Source organism: Molothrus aeneus, chromosome 16, assembly GCF_037042795.1.
Source record: "Molothrus aeneus isolate 106 chromosome 16, BPBGC_Maene_1.0, whole genome shotgun sequence".
NCBI classification, from domain to species: domain Eukaryota; kingdom Metazoa; phylum Chordata; class Aves; order Passeriformes; family Icteridae; genus Molothrus; species Molothrus aeneus.
The window spans coordinates 15,690,876-15,708,343 of record NC_089661.1 but is presented as its reverse complement, the minus strand read 5'-3'; the positions used below and the strand labels follow the sequence as shown (position 1 = coordinate 15,708,343).

The window sequence follows — 17,468 nt, the reverse complement described above, 5'->3', positions numbered from 1 at the left end:
GTGAATACACCCTCATTCCTCAGGCCAAGGGCATTTCCCCATCCCTCCTCGCCTCAGGGCGCGCTGCAGGTGGATCAGTGGGATGAGGAGCCGGCGCTGTTCCCTGCCTGGGCCCTGCACAGCCCCTGCTCCCTGCGCTGGGGGCACTGCCCAGAGCAGCTCTGAGCCCTGAGCCCTGCGCTGGGGGCACTGCCCAGAGCTGCTCTGAGCCCTGCACAGCCCCTGCTCCCTGCACTGGGGACACTGCCCAGAGCTGCTCTGAGCCCTGGGAACTGCACAGCCCCTGCTCCCTGCACTGGGGGCACTGCCCAGAGCTGCTCTGAGCCCTGCACAGCCCCTGCTCCCTGCCCTGGGGGCACTGCCCAGAGCTGCTCTGAGCCCTGAGCCCTGCACAGCCCCTGCTCCCTGCCCTGGGGGCACTGCCCAGAGCTGCTCTGAGCCCTGCACAGCCCCTGCTCCCTGCACTGGGGACACTGCCCAGAGCTGCTCTGAGCCCTGAGCCCTGCACAGCCCCTGCTCCCTGCGCTGGGGGCACTGCCCAGAGCAGCTCTGAGCCCTGGGAACTGCACAGCCCCTGCTCCCTGCGCTGGGGGCACTGCCCAGAGCAGCTCTGAGCCCTGAGCCCTGCGCTGGGGGCACTGCCCAGAGCTGCTCTGAGCCCTGCACAGCCCCTGCTCCCTGCACTGGGGACACTGCCCAGAGCTGCTCTGAGCCCTGAGCCCTGCACAGCCCCTGCTCCCTGCCCTGGGGGCACTGCCCAGAGCCCCACAGGCTCAGGCACTCCGGGCGCTCTCATGGCTCGGCACATGCCAAACATGCTAAGGCTATTTAAATATTTCATATTCCTGGCTGCTGGCTTGCAGGGAGAACAAATTAATTCTGTTTCATGTACCCAGAAACGGCCCACATCAAACCGCCTTCCTGCACAGTTGGTTGAGCAAAGTTTGTGGTGAAATCCTTGGGGTGTTGTTGCTTGGTTCCCAAACCATCTGATCGATAATTGGCTTCCACGTCCTATAAGTCCAAGGAAGTTGTCCTTATTCCTTGCTATTGATCCAACTTTTTGATTTCCCTCTGTGCTCGCACTGGGTTAGTGCACGGTGAGGTCAGAGTGGTGGCAGGGGCGGGGTGGCACTGCCACCTCCACACCTCTCACCAGGGTGCAAAGGGGAGCTTCAGGCTTGGGACAGCCAGGCAACAGCACGGAGAGCCAAGGACAGCATTAAATTTTTATGCTGGACTCAAAAGCAAGACTCAAACTCAACAGCAACAAGACTGAGCTGAGAGTGATGGGCTCGAGGTGCAAGATGAAGAGAAATCCTGTGGGATCTCCAGGAGAGCTGCAGAGGGGACAGGGGATGGAGGGACAGGACACGGGGAATGGCTTCCACTGCCAGAAGGCAGGGATGGATGGGAGATTGGGAAGGAATTCCTGGCTGGGAGGGTGGGGAGGGGCTGGCACAGGTGCCCAGAGCAGCTGGGGCTGCCCTGGATCCCTGGCAGTGCCCAGGCCAGGGCTGGGAGCAGCCTGGTGGCACAGCCAAGCTCTGGTGACACAGCCCAGCTCCGGTGGCACAGCCCAGCCCTGGTGGCACAGCCCAGCCCTGGTGGCACAGCCCAGCTCCGCAGGCAGAGCCAAGGGGAAGCAGGAGGGGAGCAGAGCCACCAGCCCCTGCTGTCCCCGGGCCGGGCTGCAGCACCTGCCCCCTCCGGGCTGCACAGGAATTGTGCTTGTGCCATGGCAAACTCCAGCTGCTCTCCCCCAGGAGCTGAATTTCTCTGCAGCTTCCTTCTCCCGAGGGAAGGCTGGTTTTATACCCATCATTCATCACACCGCTCAGAAAATTCATCTCATAATGAATTCTTCACCCAGCCCTTCCAGGAGCCTCATTTAAATAACAACGAGGCTCATTAACGGCGCAGGGCTGATCCCTGAACAATGATTTCTTCATTAAGCTTTGCCTGGGAGGGTTTTCCTCCCAGCCGAGGCAGTAATCCCTTCTCTCGCAGCCGCTCCCTGCTCCTCGCTCACCATCGGGTGCAGCAGGGGCAGGGATGTGCGGGGTGCTCGTTTGGAGAAGCCTGTGACCGGCTGCCTCAGGCCCTGGGTACGGAAATCCCAGATGTTCCTGCGATGCCTTTGGCCACCCCCGGCTTATCCGGCCTGGCCGGGGGCCTGCCCTGGGTGCTGAAATCCCTGCGGGCAGACGCTGCACAGGACATCGGGGCTGGCTGGGTGTGTGCCCTGTGGCACCGGGCTCTGCCCTCCCCGGAGCCCCAGCCCGGCTGCCCCGGGCACTTCCCAGCACAAACCAGCCCGGATTGGAGCCCCAGCCCAGGATGGAGCCCCAGCCCGGATTGGAGCCCCAGCCCAGGATGGAGCCCCAGCCCAGGATGGAGCCCCAGCCCGGATTGGAGCCCCAGCCCGGATTGGAGCCCCAGCCCGGATTGGAGCCCCAGCCCGGCTGTCCCGGGCACTTCCCAGCACAAACCAGCCCGGGATGGAGCGCAGACCCCGCAGCGCCGGGCCGGGCTCGCTGTTTCTCACCGCCTTTATCTCGTGTTATTTTGCACTGCAGATGATTCCAGCCTGAGGGCGAGCGGGCAGGCGGGAGCTGCGGCCGGGAGCGCCTCAGTCCTGCCTCGCTGTCCCCTGGTGTCCCCCTGGTCACCCTCTCCAGCGCCACATCCAGCGCATCGTGTCCCTTCAGCTCCTCAGCGGGAGGAAAAACTATAAAAAAATATTGCAGGCAGAGGACAACATACATGTCATGAATTTCCAGAAATATTCTGAAAAAAGTTTCATTGAAAAAAAAAAAAAAAAAGAACAAAAAGAAAGTCCCCTAGAAAGACTTGGGGCTTCACCAGTTTAGGACTCAAAATAATTTTGGAACGGAAAACACTTGCACGAGGCTTTCCCTGGTCTCTGCTGAAATGACTCGGGCTGGTTTTGCAGCGGTGCCTCGGCTGCTCCTGGGTTCCCCGAGGGCACCCCCGGGGCAGCAGGTGGGAGGACACGGTGTCCCCGGTGCCCCGGGGGTGTCCCCGGTGTCCTGGGGTGTCCCCGGTGCCCTGGGGGTGTCCCCGGTGCCCCGGGGGTGTCCCCGGTGTCCTGGGGTGTCGCCGGTGCCCTGAGAGTGTCCCCGGTGCCCTGGGGTGTCCCCGGTGTCCTGGGGTGTCCCCGGTGCCCTGAGGGTGTCGCCGGTGCCCTGAGGGTGTCCTCGGTGCCCTGAGGGTGTCCCCGGTGCCCTGGGGTGTCCCCGGTGCCCTGGGGGTGTCCCCGGTGTCCTGGGGTGTCCCCGGGGGTGCCAGGGTCCTGCCGCAGTGCTGGCACCGCCCGGCCCGGTGCAGGGATGGGGACCGGTGGGGATTTTCTGCAGCAAACCCCAGCGGGGTGTTTTACTCCGCGAGCCGCGAGGTTTATTTATCCCTCCCTCACTCTTGCTCATCTGTGTTTGTCAGCCAGATCGTACCGGTTGCCATCTGCAGGAAGCTGTAAATTGTTCTCTGGCTTTTCCCTCTCGGCTGCGGCTCCTGCGGCTCCTTCCTGCTCCTCGTGGAGCCGGGATCCGCAGCACCGGGACGGGCAGTGCCTGAGCCCGGCCGGAGGTGCGGTCCTACAGGGGCACAGAGCCCCCAGGAGCTTTTGGCGTTTTCCTGTGATGGTGTCCGTGGGGATTTCCTTGGCCATCGGGCCGTGCCCGCCCCCTGGCTGTGCCCAGCCCGAGGCTGCTGAGCCGTGCCCGGGCTGTGCCGTGACCGGGCTGAGCTGTGTCCGAGTTGTGCCGTGCCCGGGCTGTGCCCAGGCTGTGCCGTGCCCGGACTGTGCCGTGCCCAAGCTGTGCCGTGCCCAGATTGTGCCGTGCCCAGGTTGTGCCGTGCCCGGGCTGTGCCGTGCCCAGGTTGTGCCGTGCCCAGGCTGTGCCGTGCCCAGGCTGTGCCGTGCCCAGGTTGTGCCGTGCCCAGGCTGTGCCGTGCCCGGACTGTGCCGTGCCCAAGCTGTGCCGTGCCCAGATTGTGCCGTGCCCAGGTTGTGCCGTGCCCGGGCTGTGCCGTGCCCAGGTTGTGCCGTGCCCAGGCTGTGCCGTGCCCAGGCTGTGCCGTGCCCAGGTTGTGCCGTGCCCAGGCTGTGCCGTGCCCGGACTGTGCCGTGCCCAAGCTGTGCCGTGCCCAGATTGTGCCGTGCCCAGGTTGTGCCGTGCCCGGGCTGTGCCGTGCCCAGGTTGTGCCGTGCCCAGGCTGTGCCGTGCCCGGGCTGTGCCCAGACTGTGCTGTGCCAAGGCTGTGCCGTGCCCAGGCTGTGCTGTGCCCAGGCTGTGCCGTGCCCAGGTTGTGCCGTGCCCAGGCTGTGCTGTGCCCAGGCTGTGCCGTGCCCAGATTGTGCCGTGCCCAAGCTGTGCCATGCTCGGGCTGAGCCGTGCCCGGGCTGTGCCGTGCCCAGATTGTGCCCTGTCATTCGGGGGTGCGCTGGCACTGACACACGTCAGGGGGCCCGGAGCCCACCCCATTGCCAGCTCTCGCTCTCTATTCCTTCTCTCAGTGTCCCCATGAAAGCCCAGCTGCTCCTGCACCCCCAGGACAGCCCGTGAGGTGTCACCCGGGCTCCCCGGGCGTCCTCCCTGCTCCAGAAACGAGGACGGTGAATTCTCCACAATCCCAAATTTTCCTGGCTCGCGTCCATCGGGTCCTGCGAGATCCTTTATTAAGGAACATTTGGATGCTAAGGGCCATCCTGCTTTCCCCCCACCCCACCCCGTTCATTCCAGATGGAATTTCCTCCCCTGAAAGGACTCGCCGGACTGGCAGCAGGTGCTCCAATGTAATTAAATCCCGCTGCTCTTTCCGCTGGAATGGGAGCGCTCCAGGGGAATTCCCGGCCCGTGGCGACCCCCAGTCCCTGGGATCCCCCAGCCGTGGGACCCCCGCCCGTGCCCGGGCTGGCCCCGGGCAGCCGCGCTCCCTCCGCTCCGCCCGGCTCGGGATGTCACCGTTCCCATGGCAACGGGAGTTCTGAAAAAAAAAAAAAAAAAAAAAAAAACAACAAAAAAAACCCAAACAAACAAAAACCAACCAGAACAAGGAGGAAAGGAGCTGAGGGAAGAGCTCGGGATGGGAGGGGGGCTGGGAGAAGAGCGGCCCTGGGGGCTCAGTCCCCAGAGGCCCCCCCGCCCACAGGGACATCCCGGGGATGCTCAGGGGGCGCGAAGCACGGCGGGGACCCAGCGCGGAGCCTGCGGCCACGGACCGGCCCCGGCGGGAGGGACCCGGGCCGGGAGCCGTCAGACCGGCAGCACCGCCACGGCTGGGGCCGGGGACGAAAAGGGACAAGGGGACAAGGGGGCAAAAAGGGACAAGGGGACAAGGGGACAAGGGGGCAAGGGGACAAGGGGACAAAAAGGGACAAGGGGACAAGGGGACAGCCACCTCCCTGGCACCGCTCCGGAGCCCATGGCGGGGTGAGCGGCCCTGGCAGCTCAGCCTCGCCTGCCAACCCCCCCGGGTCTCCTTTTGGAGCCCATAGCAGGATGAGAGGCCCTGGCAGCCCAGCATCTCCTGCCAACCCCCCCGGGTCTCCTTCGGGCCGAGCCGTGCCAGGCCGAGCCGTGCCAGGCCGAGCCGTGCCAGGCCGAGCTGCCCGAGCCTGCGGGCGCTGCCGGGCACGGCGGGGACCCGGAGCAGAGGCAGCCCCGAGGCGCCAGCGCCGCCTCCACCAGCAGCCCGAGGGTTCCTCCATCAGCCCCGCGTTCCCTGCTCAGTGTTGATCATTTTGATGGAGCATTTGTTTTAATTTCCCAAATGAGGAAGCAATCTTGTAAATATTGTGCCGTAATTAAAAAGGCTATTTATTGTGCGGCATTCTGGCTGCTGCCAGCGCGGAACACGAGCAGCGTTCCCCGCCCCGAGCCCTCGCTCCCGCCGGCCCCAGGCAGCCCCAGCCCCGGGGTGACGCTGAGCGCCCGCACCTGCGGCCCCGCCGCTCGCTGGTGACAAACCGGGGGAGCTGCCACCTCCCAGAGCTGAGGAGCACAGCCGGGAGCGACAGCAGCGCCGGCTGCCGCTGAGGATGGCCGGTGTGACCCCGGACTGCCGCGCTCGCCGTATTTGCATGAGCACAAACGAGTTCTGGGAGGCTTTCCCTGCTGTGGTTTCTGTCTGTTATTTCTTCTCCACAAACATTCAAAGTGGCAAAAGCCGGAAAAAAAAAAATAACACTTGCAAATAAACGCCTGTGCAAATCCATTCTAAAACCCCTTTAAAATGTAAATCCTGCGGCTCGAGCAGTGCTGGGCACAGGAAGCCTTCGGTGCTGGATGTCAGCAGGGAGGAGGGGGGCTCTGCTCCCCCTGCGCTGCGGGCAATGGGGGACCCTGGGGTGCCCAGGGGACACCTCTGTGCCAGCCCCTGTCCAGGGAGCCCCAGGGGTGGCCGATGCCAGCGAGAGGCAATGAAAGATCAGCGGAGTGAGGAGGATGGGGTGCAATGGAGAAAGCCCCTCTTCCCACATTTCCCTCGCTCTAGGGCCGTACCTGCTCTGCCACAGGGAGCAGAGTGGCACCGACCGGCCGGGCCTGGCACGGGGCTGGCAGTGTCCCCACTGTCCCCAGGAAACACCGCCGAGCCTCTGGCAGGAAGCCCTGGAGCAAAACCCGGTGGGGAGGCTCCTCGGGGCTCTGTGCCCAGCCTGTGGGGCTGCTCCAGCCCAGGGCTTGGACTGGGGAGCACGGCAGGAACAGTGCTGGGCACTGCACCGGGACAGGGGGGTGGCACAGAGCTGGGGACACGGGGACAGAGCTGGGGACACGGGGCAGTGCTGGGGACACGGGGCAGTGCTGTGGCACATGGGGCAGTGCTGGGGACACGGGGCAGTGCTGGGGACACGGGGCAGTGCTGGGGACACGGGGACAGAGCTGGGGACACGGGGCAGTGCTGGGGACACGGGGCAGTGATGGGGACACGGGGCAGTGCTGTGGCACATGGGGCAGTGCTGGGGACACGGGGCAGTGCTGGGGACACGGGGCAGTGCTGGGGACACGGGGACAGAGCTGGGGACACGGGGCAGTGCTGGGGACACGGGGCAGTGCTGTGGGGTTTGCCATGGGACCCAGGGCCATGGCACAGCAGCGAGGGGCGTGTCACGGTGCTGTGGCCATGGCACACCCCTGCGGAGGTGGCACGGTGCCCAGGGACGCTACCCAGCCCCGGGGCCCGGCCGCAGCCCCGCGGGCACAGCCGGGCCGGGCGGGCAGGGGCCCATCCCCACATCCCCACATCCCCACATCCCCACATCCCCACATCCCCACATCCCCATCCCGCCGGTGGCGCGGCTGCCGAAGCTTCCCCAGCGCTCCCTCCCCACTCCCACTCCTCCATCCCTCGCTCCCAGCTCCTACATGCAGCTGCCAGCTCACGCGCAGAGCTGGCTCCGCGCGTCATCGCCACCTCCGCTGTCCCCCGGGCGGGCCCACGCAGCCACCCAGCCCCACCCGGCCCCGCCCGGGCCCGGAGCACCCCTGGGAGCCCCCGGCAGCGGCAGCGGGAGCTGCGGGGCTGGCACGGCTCCAGGCGTGAGCTGGGGGTGCGCTCTGCAGCCACTGCGGCTCTGCCTGGTGGGCAACGGGAGCTCAAGGAGTAATTCGGCTCTTCTTTGCAGGCTGTGATTTCTCCAGCTGCAGGAAACCTTTGGAGCTGAGCAACAGAGGAATTCCTAGATGCCCTTCTAATAGTGCCCATCCATCCTAACCCTCCCAGACACGCTCCTGGCACCCCTCCCTGGGCTGCATTGCTCGGGGCTGCTATTTGAGCGCCAGGCTTTGGGGGAACACACTGCCAGAGCCTCCAATCCTGCCAAAGGGAGGGTTAGGAAGGGAAAACGCTGGAGCCGATCCTTTCCCAGGCTGTGGGTGAGGGCTGCCGAGCAGCAGGCGCAGGCAGGAGCTGGCTGTTCTTCTGCAGCACCCTGATTGCTCTCCCTGTGTTCCCAAAGTGCTGGCAGCGGGCACAGCTGGTGGCACCTGGGCCAGCATGTGCCTGCTGTCTGTGCAGCCTCTGGCGTCTCTCCCAAGCGCCCTGAGCTCATCCCAGCTTCCCACCGTGCAGGGGCTGAGTGCTGGTGCCTCTCCAGCCCCTCATCTCAGCAATGGCCATGCTGTGGCTGCCCCTGGCAGCAGGATCCTGCACCCACCTATTCCTGAGCACCATCCCCACCCCTTTCCATCCCAACAGGCACCAGAACCTGGGAAACCCCGGGCAACATCCCAGCAGATCCATGTGCTGATAAAAACACGGTGCAGACCCATGTCCAGGCCTGATGCAAATTTAATTGAATGGGAATGAGATGTATTTTATGTCCTTAAAGCACATTAAGTGCTTGGAAGTTAATTGGTATTTAATTAGCATAAATCAAGCACTTTAATAATACTCAAGGAAAAACAACGTGGTGTTACAGATGCTTTATCAAAAGTCACCCTGACAAATGAAAGAGCAATGTGCCCAGCACACCAGCACACGAGGCTGTGCACGGGCTGTCCCCCTGCTGTCCCTGCTGTCCCCTGCACCCAGGCACTGCAGGCAGTGGCGCCGCTGCCCTGGAGGAACCTGCTGAGCCCCTGGCCTGCACCTCCGGGGAGAGGTGCCTTGAAACCGGGGTGCAGCAGGGAGATGGGGGGTGGGATGGATCTGGGGTGCAGGAGGGAGCCGGGCTGCAGGATGGATTTGGGGTGCAGGGGCTCCAGGGTCCCAGCAGCTCCCACAGTGCAGGATGGATTTGGGGTGGAGGATGGATTTAGGGTGCAGGATGGATTTGGGGTGCAGGATGGATTTGAGGGTGCAGGATGGATTTGGGGTGGAGGATGGATTTAGGGTGCAGGATGGATTTGGGGTGCAGGATGGATTTAGGGTGCAGGATGGATTTGGGGTGCAGGATGGATTTAGGGTGCAGGATGGATTTGAGGGTGCACGGTGAAGGGTGCAGGATTTGGGTGCAGGGCTCCGGAATGCAGCCGCGGTGCAGCAGGCTGCCCGGTGCAGAGCAGCCGCAGCCAAGCGCGTTTCCTGCGGCCCGAGCATCCTCTCGAAAGGGGAAGGGGGGAGCCCGTCACGGCCGGGGGCCCAGCCCCGCTCCCACCGAGCGCTGTGCCCGAGCAGGGGCGGGGACGCGCTGGGGTCCCCCCAGCACCCCACGGGCTCCCCACGGGCTCCCTTCGGGAGGAAGCAGCGATTCTGCTCCGTGTTTGGTTCGGCATTTTGGTGGCGTTGCCATGACGACCGTCCCGGTGACATCTCCGTGCTATTTGTCTCCTTCTGGGGGCTGCACCATTTTCCTCCCTGAATGAGCAGCTCCGGGTTCCCGCTCACCTGGAGCCTCCCGGGGCTCTCGGCTCCTGCCCAGCCCAGCCAGGGATGCTCCGTTCCCGGCCCTCCCTCACTGCTGCATCTCCGCAGCGCTGTCCTTCTCTAAAAACACATCTCTGTGCGTGCCTGTGCCCTGCGAGGGTCACCTCCCGGCACGGCAGAGTAGAAAACGAGCTGAAAATAGGGAGGTGACATTGGCAGCGCCCTGCCAGCCCCACGGGGACAGCTGGGAACTGCCCTGGCACAGCGAGAGCCGCCAGCCAGAGCGGGAGGAGGCGTCTGCCCTAGCCGGGGGTGCCCAGCCCCGCTGCTGCCGAGGGGAGCAGCCCGAGCCAAGCCCGGCTCCTGCCCGGCCCCTTCCCTCCCCTGCTCACAGCCCCGTCCCTGCCTGGTGCCCCGGGGCAGGGCAGCGTGGGCAGCCTGGGGTGCGGGCACAGCTCTCCCTGCCCAGGGCACCACTGAGCCACGCCAGGGCTGGGAAAGCAGCAGGCATCTCCCAGGTTATCATTTCCCAAAATGGAGAGTGACTTAGCCCAGGGAACACAAGGGGTGTCTTGTCTGGGGATGCTTGCAGCGACACCCGTGTGCCAGGGCAGCCCCCGGGAGGGGCACGGTCCCCATGAACCCCCCAGGGCAGGCTGGAGGCTGCAGGGTCCCCATGGATCCCCCCAGGGCAGGCTGGAGGCCGTAGGGTCCCCATGGATCCCCCCAGGGCAGGCTGGAGGCCCCAGGGTCCCCATGAACCCTCCCAGGACAGGCTGGAGGCCGCAGGGTCCCCATGATCCCCCCAGGGCAGGCTGGAGGCCACAGGGTCTCCATGAACAGCCCAGGGCAGGCTGGAGGCTGCAGGGTCCCCATGGATCCCCTCAGGACAGGCTGGAGGCTGCAGGGTCCCCATGATCCCCTCAGGACAGGCTGGAGGCTGCAGGGTCCCCATGATCCCCTCAGGGCAGGCTGGAGGCTGCAGGGTCCCCATGAACACCCAGCGGGCACAGGGCTCCTGTGGGTGCTCACCCAGGGGGCACAGGGCTCCTGTGGGTGCCCACCCAGCGGGCACAGGGCTCCTGTGGGTGCTCACCCAGGGGGCACAGGGCTCCTGTGGGTGCCTGGGCATGGCTCTGGCGGTCACACATGGCACAGGGGCAGTGCCTGGGGCAGCACAGAGCCCGGGGCTGTCAGAGGGTGCTCCTGGTGCCATGGCAGGGCTGGCAGAGCCCCGTTTCCATCCTCCCTCAGCAGCACAGGAACCGTGGCTGGCCCAGGGGTGCCAGGGAGGTGCCCGGGGGGGGCAGGATGAAGGGAAGGAGCAGGGGCAGGAGGTTCCACGCTGGCTGGGCTGGGCTGGGCTGGGCTGGGCTGGGCTGCACCCGCTGCCCACGGACCGGGCCCTGTGCCCGCTGTCACTTCAGGAGCAGGCGGGTGGCCTGGTCACCCAGCAGGAACCTTTGGGGAGGAAAAAGAGACAGAAATCCGGGGTCACATTTCTGCCATGGCAAGGCTACAACAGGAACACGGGGACAGCACCAGCCCGAGGCTGATTCACCACACGAGACACGGGTGGAGCAAAGGCACATGTGAACACAGGCTGGGCCTTTGCTCTCCCTGTCCTCATGGGAAGGAAAAGGGAAAGGAGCCCCCAGCCTTGGACACCCCTCTGGAAAAGCATCAGCTGGGAGCCCTGCCCGGTGGAGGGGGCAGCAGCCCAGGGGCAAAGGGAGGCTCAGGGTGGCAGTGCCAGTGCCATGCAGGTGCCACGTACCTCACCAGCCCCCCGACCAGGAGCGCGGCCAGCATGGGCCCTACCCAGTAGACCCAGTGGTAGTTCCAGCAGTTCGCCACCAGAGCTGGCCCGAAGGCTCGGGCTGGGTTCATGCAGGCTCCGGACACGCCGCCCCTGCAAGGGGAACGCGGTGGCTGCGCCATCCCAGAGGGACACGGAGCAGCACCCTCCCCTCAGTGCTGGCATGGGGGAATGGGGTGGGCAGCACCCTCCCCTCAGTGCTGGGCAATGGGGCAATGGGGTGGGCAGCAGAGTCCCCTCAGTGCTGGGCAATGGGGCAATGGGGTGGGCAGCAGAGTCCCCTCAGTGCTGGGAGGGACAATGGGGTGGGCAGCAGAGTCCCCTCAGTGCTGGGCAATGGGGCAATGGGGTGGGCAGCAGAGTCCCCTCAGTGCTGGCATGGGACAATGGGGTGGGCAGCACCCTCCCCTCAGTGCTGGGCAATGGGGCAATGGGGTGGGCAGCAGCATCTCCCTCCCTCCCGAGACCCTTCCCGGGGCTCAGGTGGGCGCTGGGCTGGGGCCGGGGGGCGCAGGCTGTGCCCAGGAAGGCTGCGCGGCACTCAGGGCTCACACACGGGAGCGGGGCAGCAGCAATCGCAGCTTTAGGGTAAATATTTGCCGGGGGGTTTGTGTAAACGCGGCCCGGGGTGCTGCCGGAGCGGGTGGGCGCTGCCTGAAGCCAGCGCTCCATTAACATCGCTAATTGCGTGTGCTCGTTATCCCGGCACGGTGGCATCGGAGCGGGGCCGAGCCTGGCAGCGCTGCCAGCGGCCGCGGGGACACGAGGGACACAGGGCCCTGTTTGCTCAGGGCTTCCCAGGGCAAACACAGCCCGGCAGGCCCGGGGTTCTGTTATCGCCCACGGCAGGGCTCGGGGCTGTGCTGGCTGCGGGGACACGTGCGGGATGAGCTGAGGCTGCTCCTGCTCCAGCTCCAGGCTGAGCCCGGGCTGCTCCTGCCCAGCCAAGCCCGCCAGCTCTCCCAGACTGCCAGAGCGCCCACTGGGCTCATTCCATGGACTTCCCGGTCAGGGGAGGGTCCTTGCTTGTGGCAGGAGTCCTTGCTGTGCTGCAGGAGGGGAGGTCTGTCCCATCCCATCCCATTATCCCATCCCATCCCATCCCGTCCCGTCCCGTCCCATCCCAGGTGCAGGAGGTCGGGGTGGGATTTGGGGTGCCCCTATGGAGGGTGCTCAGAGCTGTCCCCAGCCCCACCCCACACCCAGGGTCCCTCCTGAGCCCTGCCCCGTGCCAGCAGCCCCCGAGCGCTGGCCCTGGTGGCTCTGTGGGTCCCGGGGGACAGGGGGACAGGGGCACGGGGGACAGGGGGACAGGAGCACAGGGGCACAGGGGCACAGGGGCACGGGGGACGGGGGACAGGGGCACAGGGGCACAGGGGCACAGGGGCACAGGGGACAGGGGGACAGGGGCACGGGGGACAGGGGCACAGGGGCACAGGGGCACAGGGGCACAGGGGACAGGGGACAGGGGCACAGGGGGGACGGGGGCACAGGAGACAGGGGCACAGGGGCACAGGGGCACAGGGGCACAGGGGGGACGGGGGCACAGGAGACAGGGGCACGGGGGACAGGGGACAGGGGCACAGGGGACAGGGGCACGGGGGACAGGGGACAGGGGCACAGGGGACAGGGGCACGGGGGACAGGGGGGACGGGGGCACAGGAGACAGGGGCACGGGGGACAGGGGACAGGGGCACAGGGGACAGGGGCACGGGGGACAGGGGGGACAGGGGCACGGGGGACAGGGGACAGGGGCACAGGGGACAGGGGCACGGGGGACAGGGGACAGGGGCACAGGGGACAGGGGCACGGGGGACAGGGGGGACAGGGGCACAGGGGACAGGGGGACAGGAGCACAGGGGACAGGGGCACAGGGGCACAGGGGGACGGGGGACAGGGGCACAGGGGCACAGGGGCACAGGGGCACAGGAGACAGGGGCACGGGGGACAGGGGCACGGGGGACAGGGGCACGGGGGCACAGGGGGACGGGGCACAGGGGCACAGGGGACAGGGGACAGGGGACAGGGTCTCACCCCGCCAGGATGCCGGCGGTGACGGTGAGGCCGGTGCAGAGCGGGGCCAGCGGGGTGCTGGTCCGGCCGTTGATGGCTCCCATGCAGACCACCAGGAGCAGGAAGGAGCTGAGCACGATCTCAGCCCCCAGGACAGCCGGGAGCTGCTCTCGGGCCGTGGGGCCGCCCAGGGCTCCGCCGCTGGCGTTGCCGAAGCGCTCGCTCGGTGCCACCGCCTGCGGGAGAGCCGCCGGTGCCCAGGCTGTGCCCAGGTTGTGCCCGGGCTGTGCCCGGGCTGTGCCCCGTGCCAGCAGACGGGCTCGCTGCCTGCCGGGGCGGCGTGGGCGGCTTAAAGAGGAGCTAAACTGCGGGGGAAGAGGCAGCCCCGAGCGCCTGGCACGAACACACCCGACCGAGGAGGCTCCGGGCACCGCGGGGCACCGGGGGCACCGTTCCGGGCAGGGCAGAGCCCCGGCTGCCCGGGGGATGTGTGGGGCCACGCGGTGCTGGGACCGGGCAGCACCGAACCCAAACGGACCCCAGGGCACAGTGCTGGGGGAGCAGGCACGGGAAAAGGGCTGGGGGGGCACGGGGAAAGGGCTGGGGGGGCACGAGGAAAGGGCTGAGTGTGAGCATGGGGAAAGGGCTGGGGGGGCACGGGGAAAGGGCTGGGGGGGCACGGGGAAAGGGCTGAGTGTGAGCACGGGGAAAGGGCTGGGGGGGCACGGGGAAAGGGCTGGGGGGGCACGGGGAAAGGGCTGAGTGTGAGCATGGGGAAAGGGCTGGGGCAGCACGGGGAAAGGGCTGGGGGAGCACGGGGAAAGGTCTAGGAGGGCTCGGCAGGGCTGCAGAGGCACCCCGGGTCCTCCTGTACCCCCTTAGAGGGCAGCAGGCTGGGGAGGCCAGGCCAGCTGTGCAGGGCAGGGACAGTCCCCGTGGCCCAGGGACACCCCTGGCTCTGTACCTTTGCCAGGCCAGCTGTGGCCCAGCAGGGACAGTCCCCGTGGCCCAGGGACACCCCCCAGTCCCTACCTTTGCCAGGCCAGCTCCGATGACCCCTCCGCAGAGCTGGCACAGCCAGTAGGGGATGAGCAGGGTGACGTGCAGCCCCCCGAGCAGCCACACGGCCAGGGACACGGCGGGGTTGAAGTGGCCGCCGCTGCCGAGGGCAGAGAGAGGGAGAGGAGCATCAGCGAGGGCTCACCCAGCACGGGGCTCCCTCCCGGGTTCTTGCCACGGCCTGGAGCCACCGGTGCTTTCCCAGTCTGCAGGGGAGCAGGATCCAGCTGTTCCCTCTCTCTGCAAAGCAGCAGCAGCAGGTTGGGCACACAGCCCCTCCTGCAGTGCCACAGGGACAGCTTGAAGGACAGGATTTGGGGATGTGTCACTGTGAGCAGCTCTGCCAGGGCAGCCGTGGGCAGGGGGGCCTGGCACAGCTGCAGGAATGCATGGCTGGGGCTGGCACCAGCCTGGCAGAGCTGCAGGAATGCAGGGCTGGGCTGGCACCAGCCTGGCAGGACATCCCTCAGCAGAGCAGGGCTGCTGGGCCAGGCCCTCAGTACCAGACCCAAATCCTTCACCTCAAAAAGCACAAGCAAGTCAGACACAGAGACCCTCTAATTAATAGTGATTACCATGAGACACGGGTTAATGAACAGGTTTCATAACTGATCAGCCTGATAATTGCTGGTGATGACTCAGAGAGTCTGGGAGCCATCAGCACATCTGACTGCTCAGCTGGGAGGGAGCCCCAGGAGAGCAGGGAGCTCGGGGCTGTGCCAGGGCTGGACAGGGCTCCCCTGCCACCACCAGGGCTGGGAGGGAGCCTGGGCTCGGGGGGGCACAAACCCACCTGGGGAGCAGCCTGGATGGGGAACCCGTCCTGAGCAGGGCTCCTCTCCAGCCTCCCTGGGCTCCGTCCTTCCCTGGGCTCAATCCTTCCATGGGAAATCCCTCCCTGGGCTTAATCCCTCCCTGGGCTCAATCCTTCCTTGGGCTCAATCCTTCCATGGGAAATCCCTCCCTGGGCTCAATCCTTCCATGGGAAATCCCTCCCTGGGCTCAATCCTTCCTTGGGCTCAATCCTTCCATGGGAAATCCCTCCCTGGGCTCAATCCTTCTCTGGGCTCAATCCTTCCTTGGGCTCAATCCCTCCCTGGGCTCAATCCTTCCATGGGAAATCCCTCCCTGGGCTCAATCCTTCCTTGGGCTCAATCCTTCCTTGGGCTCAATCCTTCTCTGGGCTCAATCCTTCCTTGGGCTCAATCCTTCCCTGGGCTCAATCCCTCCCTGGGCTCAATCCTTCCCTGGGCTCAATCCCTCCCTGGGCTCAATCCTTTCCCTGTAAGGGTGGGCAGGCCCTGGCACAGGCACCCAGGATCCCTGGCAGTGCCCCAGGCCAGGCTGGACAGGGCTTGGAGCAGCCCGGGACAGTGGGAGGTGTCCCTGCCATGGCAGGGGTGGAATTTGGTGGATTTAAGGTCCTGTCTACTCCAAACCATTTCGGGATTCAGTGTGAACTGCAGCCCCTCACCTGAAGCCCCCAGTGCTGCTGCCCTGTTTCACCATGCCAGGGTTTGTGCAGCAGGACCTGGCACAGGCGCTGTGGGTCAGGAGTTCCCCCTGCACAAACCCCCCCAGGGCTGTTCTCCCTCCTGCCTGCCCCTCCTGCACTGCTGAATTATCCCCCCATGGCTCTGGGCTCCAGGGCCTGCCCCTGGTCCTGGCCCAGCCACCCAGGACAGCCTGAGTCCCATCCCTGGGCTGTGTGCAGCTGACACAGGGAAGGGAATGAAACCCCCAGGGGCTCTTCCAGCATCTTCCTTGGGGATAAATCCATATCTCAGCTCTACACAACAGCTTTTCAATGAGCAGATTTGTCTAAATGCTGCTTTTGAGTAATTGAAATCCTTTTTTTTTTTTTCCACCTGAAAATACCCAGAGGAGGAGCACAGTTGGGTCAAAATGTTTTGCTCTGACATCCTTGTGAAAGGAATCATCTCAGCTTCACAGAGAATCACAAAATCATAGACTGCTTTGGGCTGCAAGGGCCCTTCAATATCTCCTAGCTCCAGCTCCCAGAGGAGAATGCTCCCATTCCAGCTTGGCCATTTTTATGAAAAGGGGCTAAAAATGGAAACACTGCAATCCAAAGCCAGCCCCAAACCCACAGTGCTATGGGTGCCACCAAAGATGCCACCACCTCTGCCACCACCCCCAAAGGGCCACGCTGCCCACCAGGAGCTCTGAGGGCAGCGGGAGGGAGCTGGGGGCACCCCCTGCCCTATGTCCCTTACCTGATGTCCCCAGCCCGTGTGCCAGGGGCACCCCTGCCCTGTGTCCCTTACCTGATGTCCCCAGCCCATGTGCCAGGGGCACCCCCTGCCCTGTGTCCCTTCCCTGATGTCCCCAGCCCGTGTGCCAGGGGCACCCCTGCCCTGTGTCCCTTCCCTGATGCCCCCCAGCCCGTGTGCCAGGGGCACCCCCTGCCCTGTGTCCCTTCCCTGATGTCCCCAGCCCATGTGCCAGGGGCACCCCCTGCCCTGTGTCCCTTCCCTGATGCCCCCCAGCCCGTGTGCCCTGTGTCCCTTACCTGATGTCCCCCAGCACAGCCACAGTGGCAGCCAGGGCCAGCCCGTGTGCCAGGGCGGACTGCAGCCGGCCCGTGCCCCCCGGCTCATCCAGCAGTGCCAGGCAGCCCGTGAAGATGAAGAGGGCAGTGCCCAGCAGCTCGGCCAGGCAGGGCTGCACGTGGCGCTCGTAGCGGGGCGGCCGTGGGGCAGAGGGCTTGGCCTCGGTGTCCATCAGCTCCTGCAGCGGGCACTCAGCCCAGGAGGGCCCTCCACAGCCCGGGGCACAGCTGGGGCACAGCTGGGGCACAGCTGGGCAGGCTGCAGCAGAGCCTGGGTGTGCAGGACCCTCAGCAGGACCCACCCCAGGGCTCCCCCTGAGTCTGACAGGCAGCTCTGCACGGGAGGCTCTAAATACAGATTGGATTTGCATTGCTAAGGAAAAAAAAGGGGTCATAAAAGCTGCTGGGCCGGCCCCCAGGGATATCAAAGCTCGTTATCACTGCCAAGCCGTGGTTCAAGGCTTGGGGATTTTTCCCTCGTTTGTCGTTGCTGGCAGTGGGGTGCTGTGCTGTGCTGTGAGGGGTCCTGCCAAGGGTCAGGATGTGGTTCCTGCCCTGCACACCTGGAGTGTGGCACCTGTGCTCAGCCCTGGGCCCTCTGTGCCTGTAGGAGCCGCTGGGACCCAGCCTGGGACTCTGCTGCCAGCCCACAGCCCCAGACTGGCTCAGGTG

The 17,468-nt window shown here is 65.6% G+C and overlaps 1 protein-coding gene across 1 annotated transcript; it reads right to left on the bottom strand.

Annotated features, from left to right (window-relative positions):
• Window positions 1–10,751: 10,751 nt before the first annotated feature.
• AQP8 (aquaporin 8) lies at window positions 10,752–16,969 on the bottom strand. The gene is made up of 5 exons (XM_066561159.1): window positions 16,758–16,969; window positions 14,198–14,324; window positions 13,187–13,401; window positions 11,111–11,245; window positions 10,752–10,794 (listed from the first exon to the last, which is right to left on the bottom strand). Exons 1-5 carry the CDS (start codon window positions 16,967–16,969, stop codon window positions 10,752–10,754), a joined length of 732 nt encoding a protein of 243 aa, XP_066417256.1.
• Window positions 16,970–17,468: the final 499 nt, after the last annotated feature.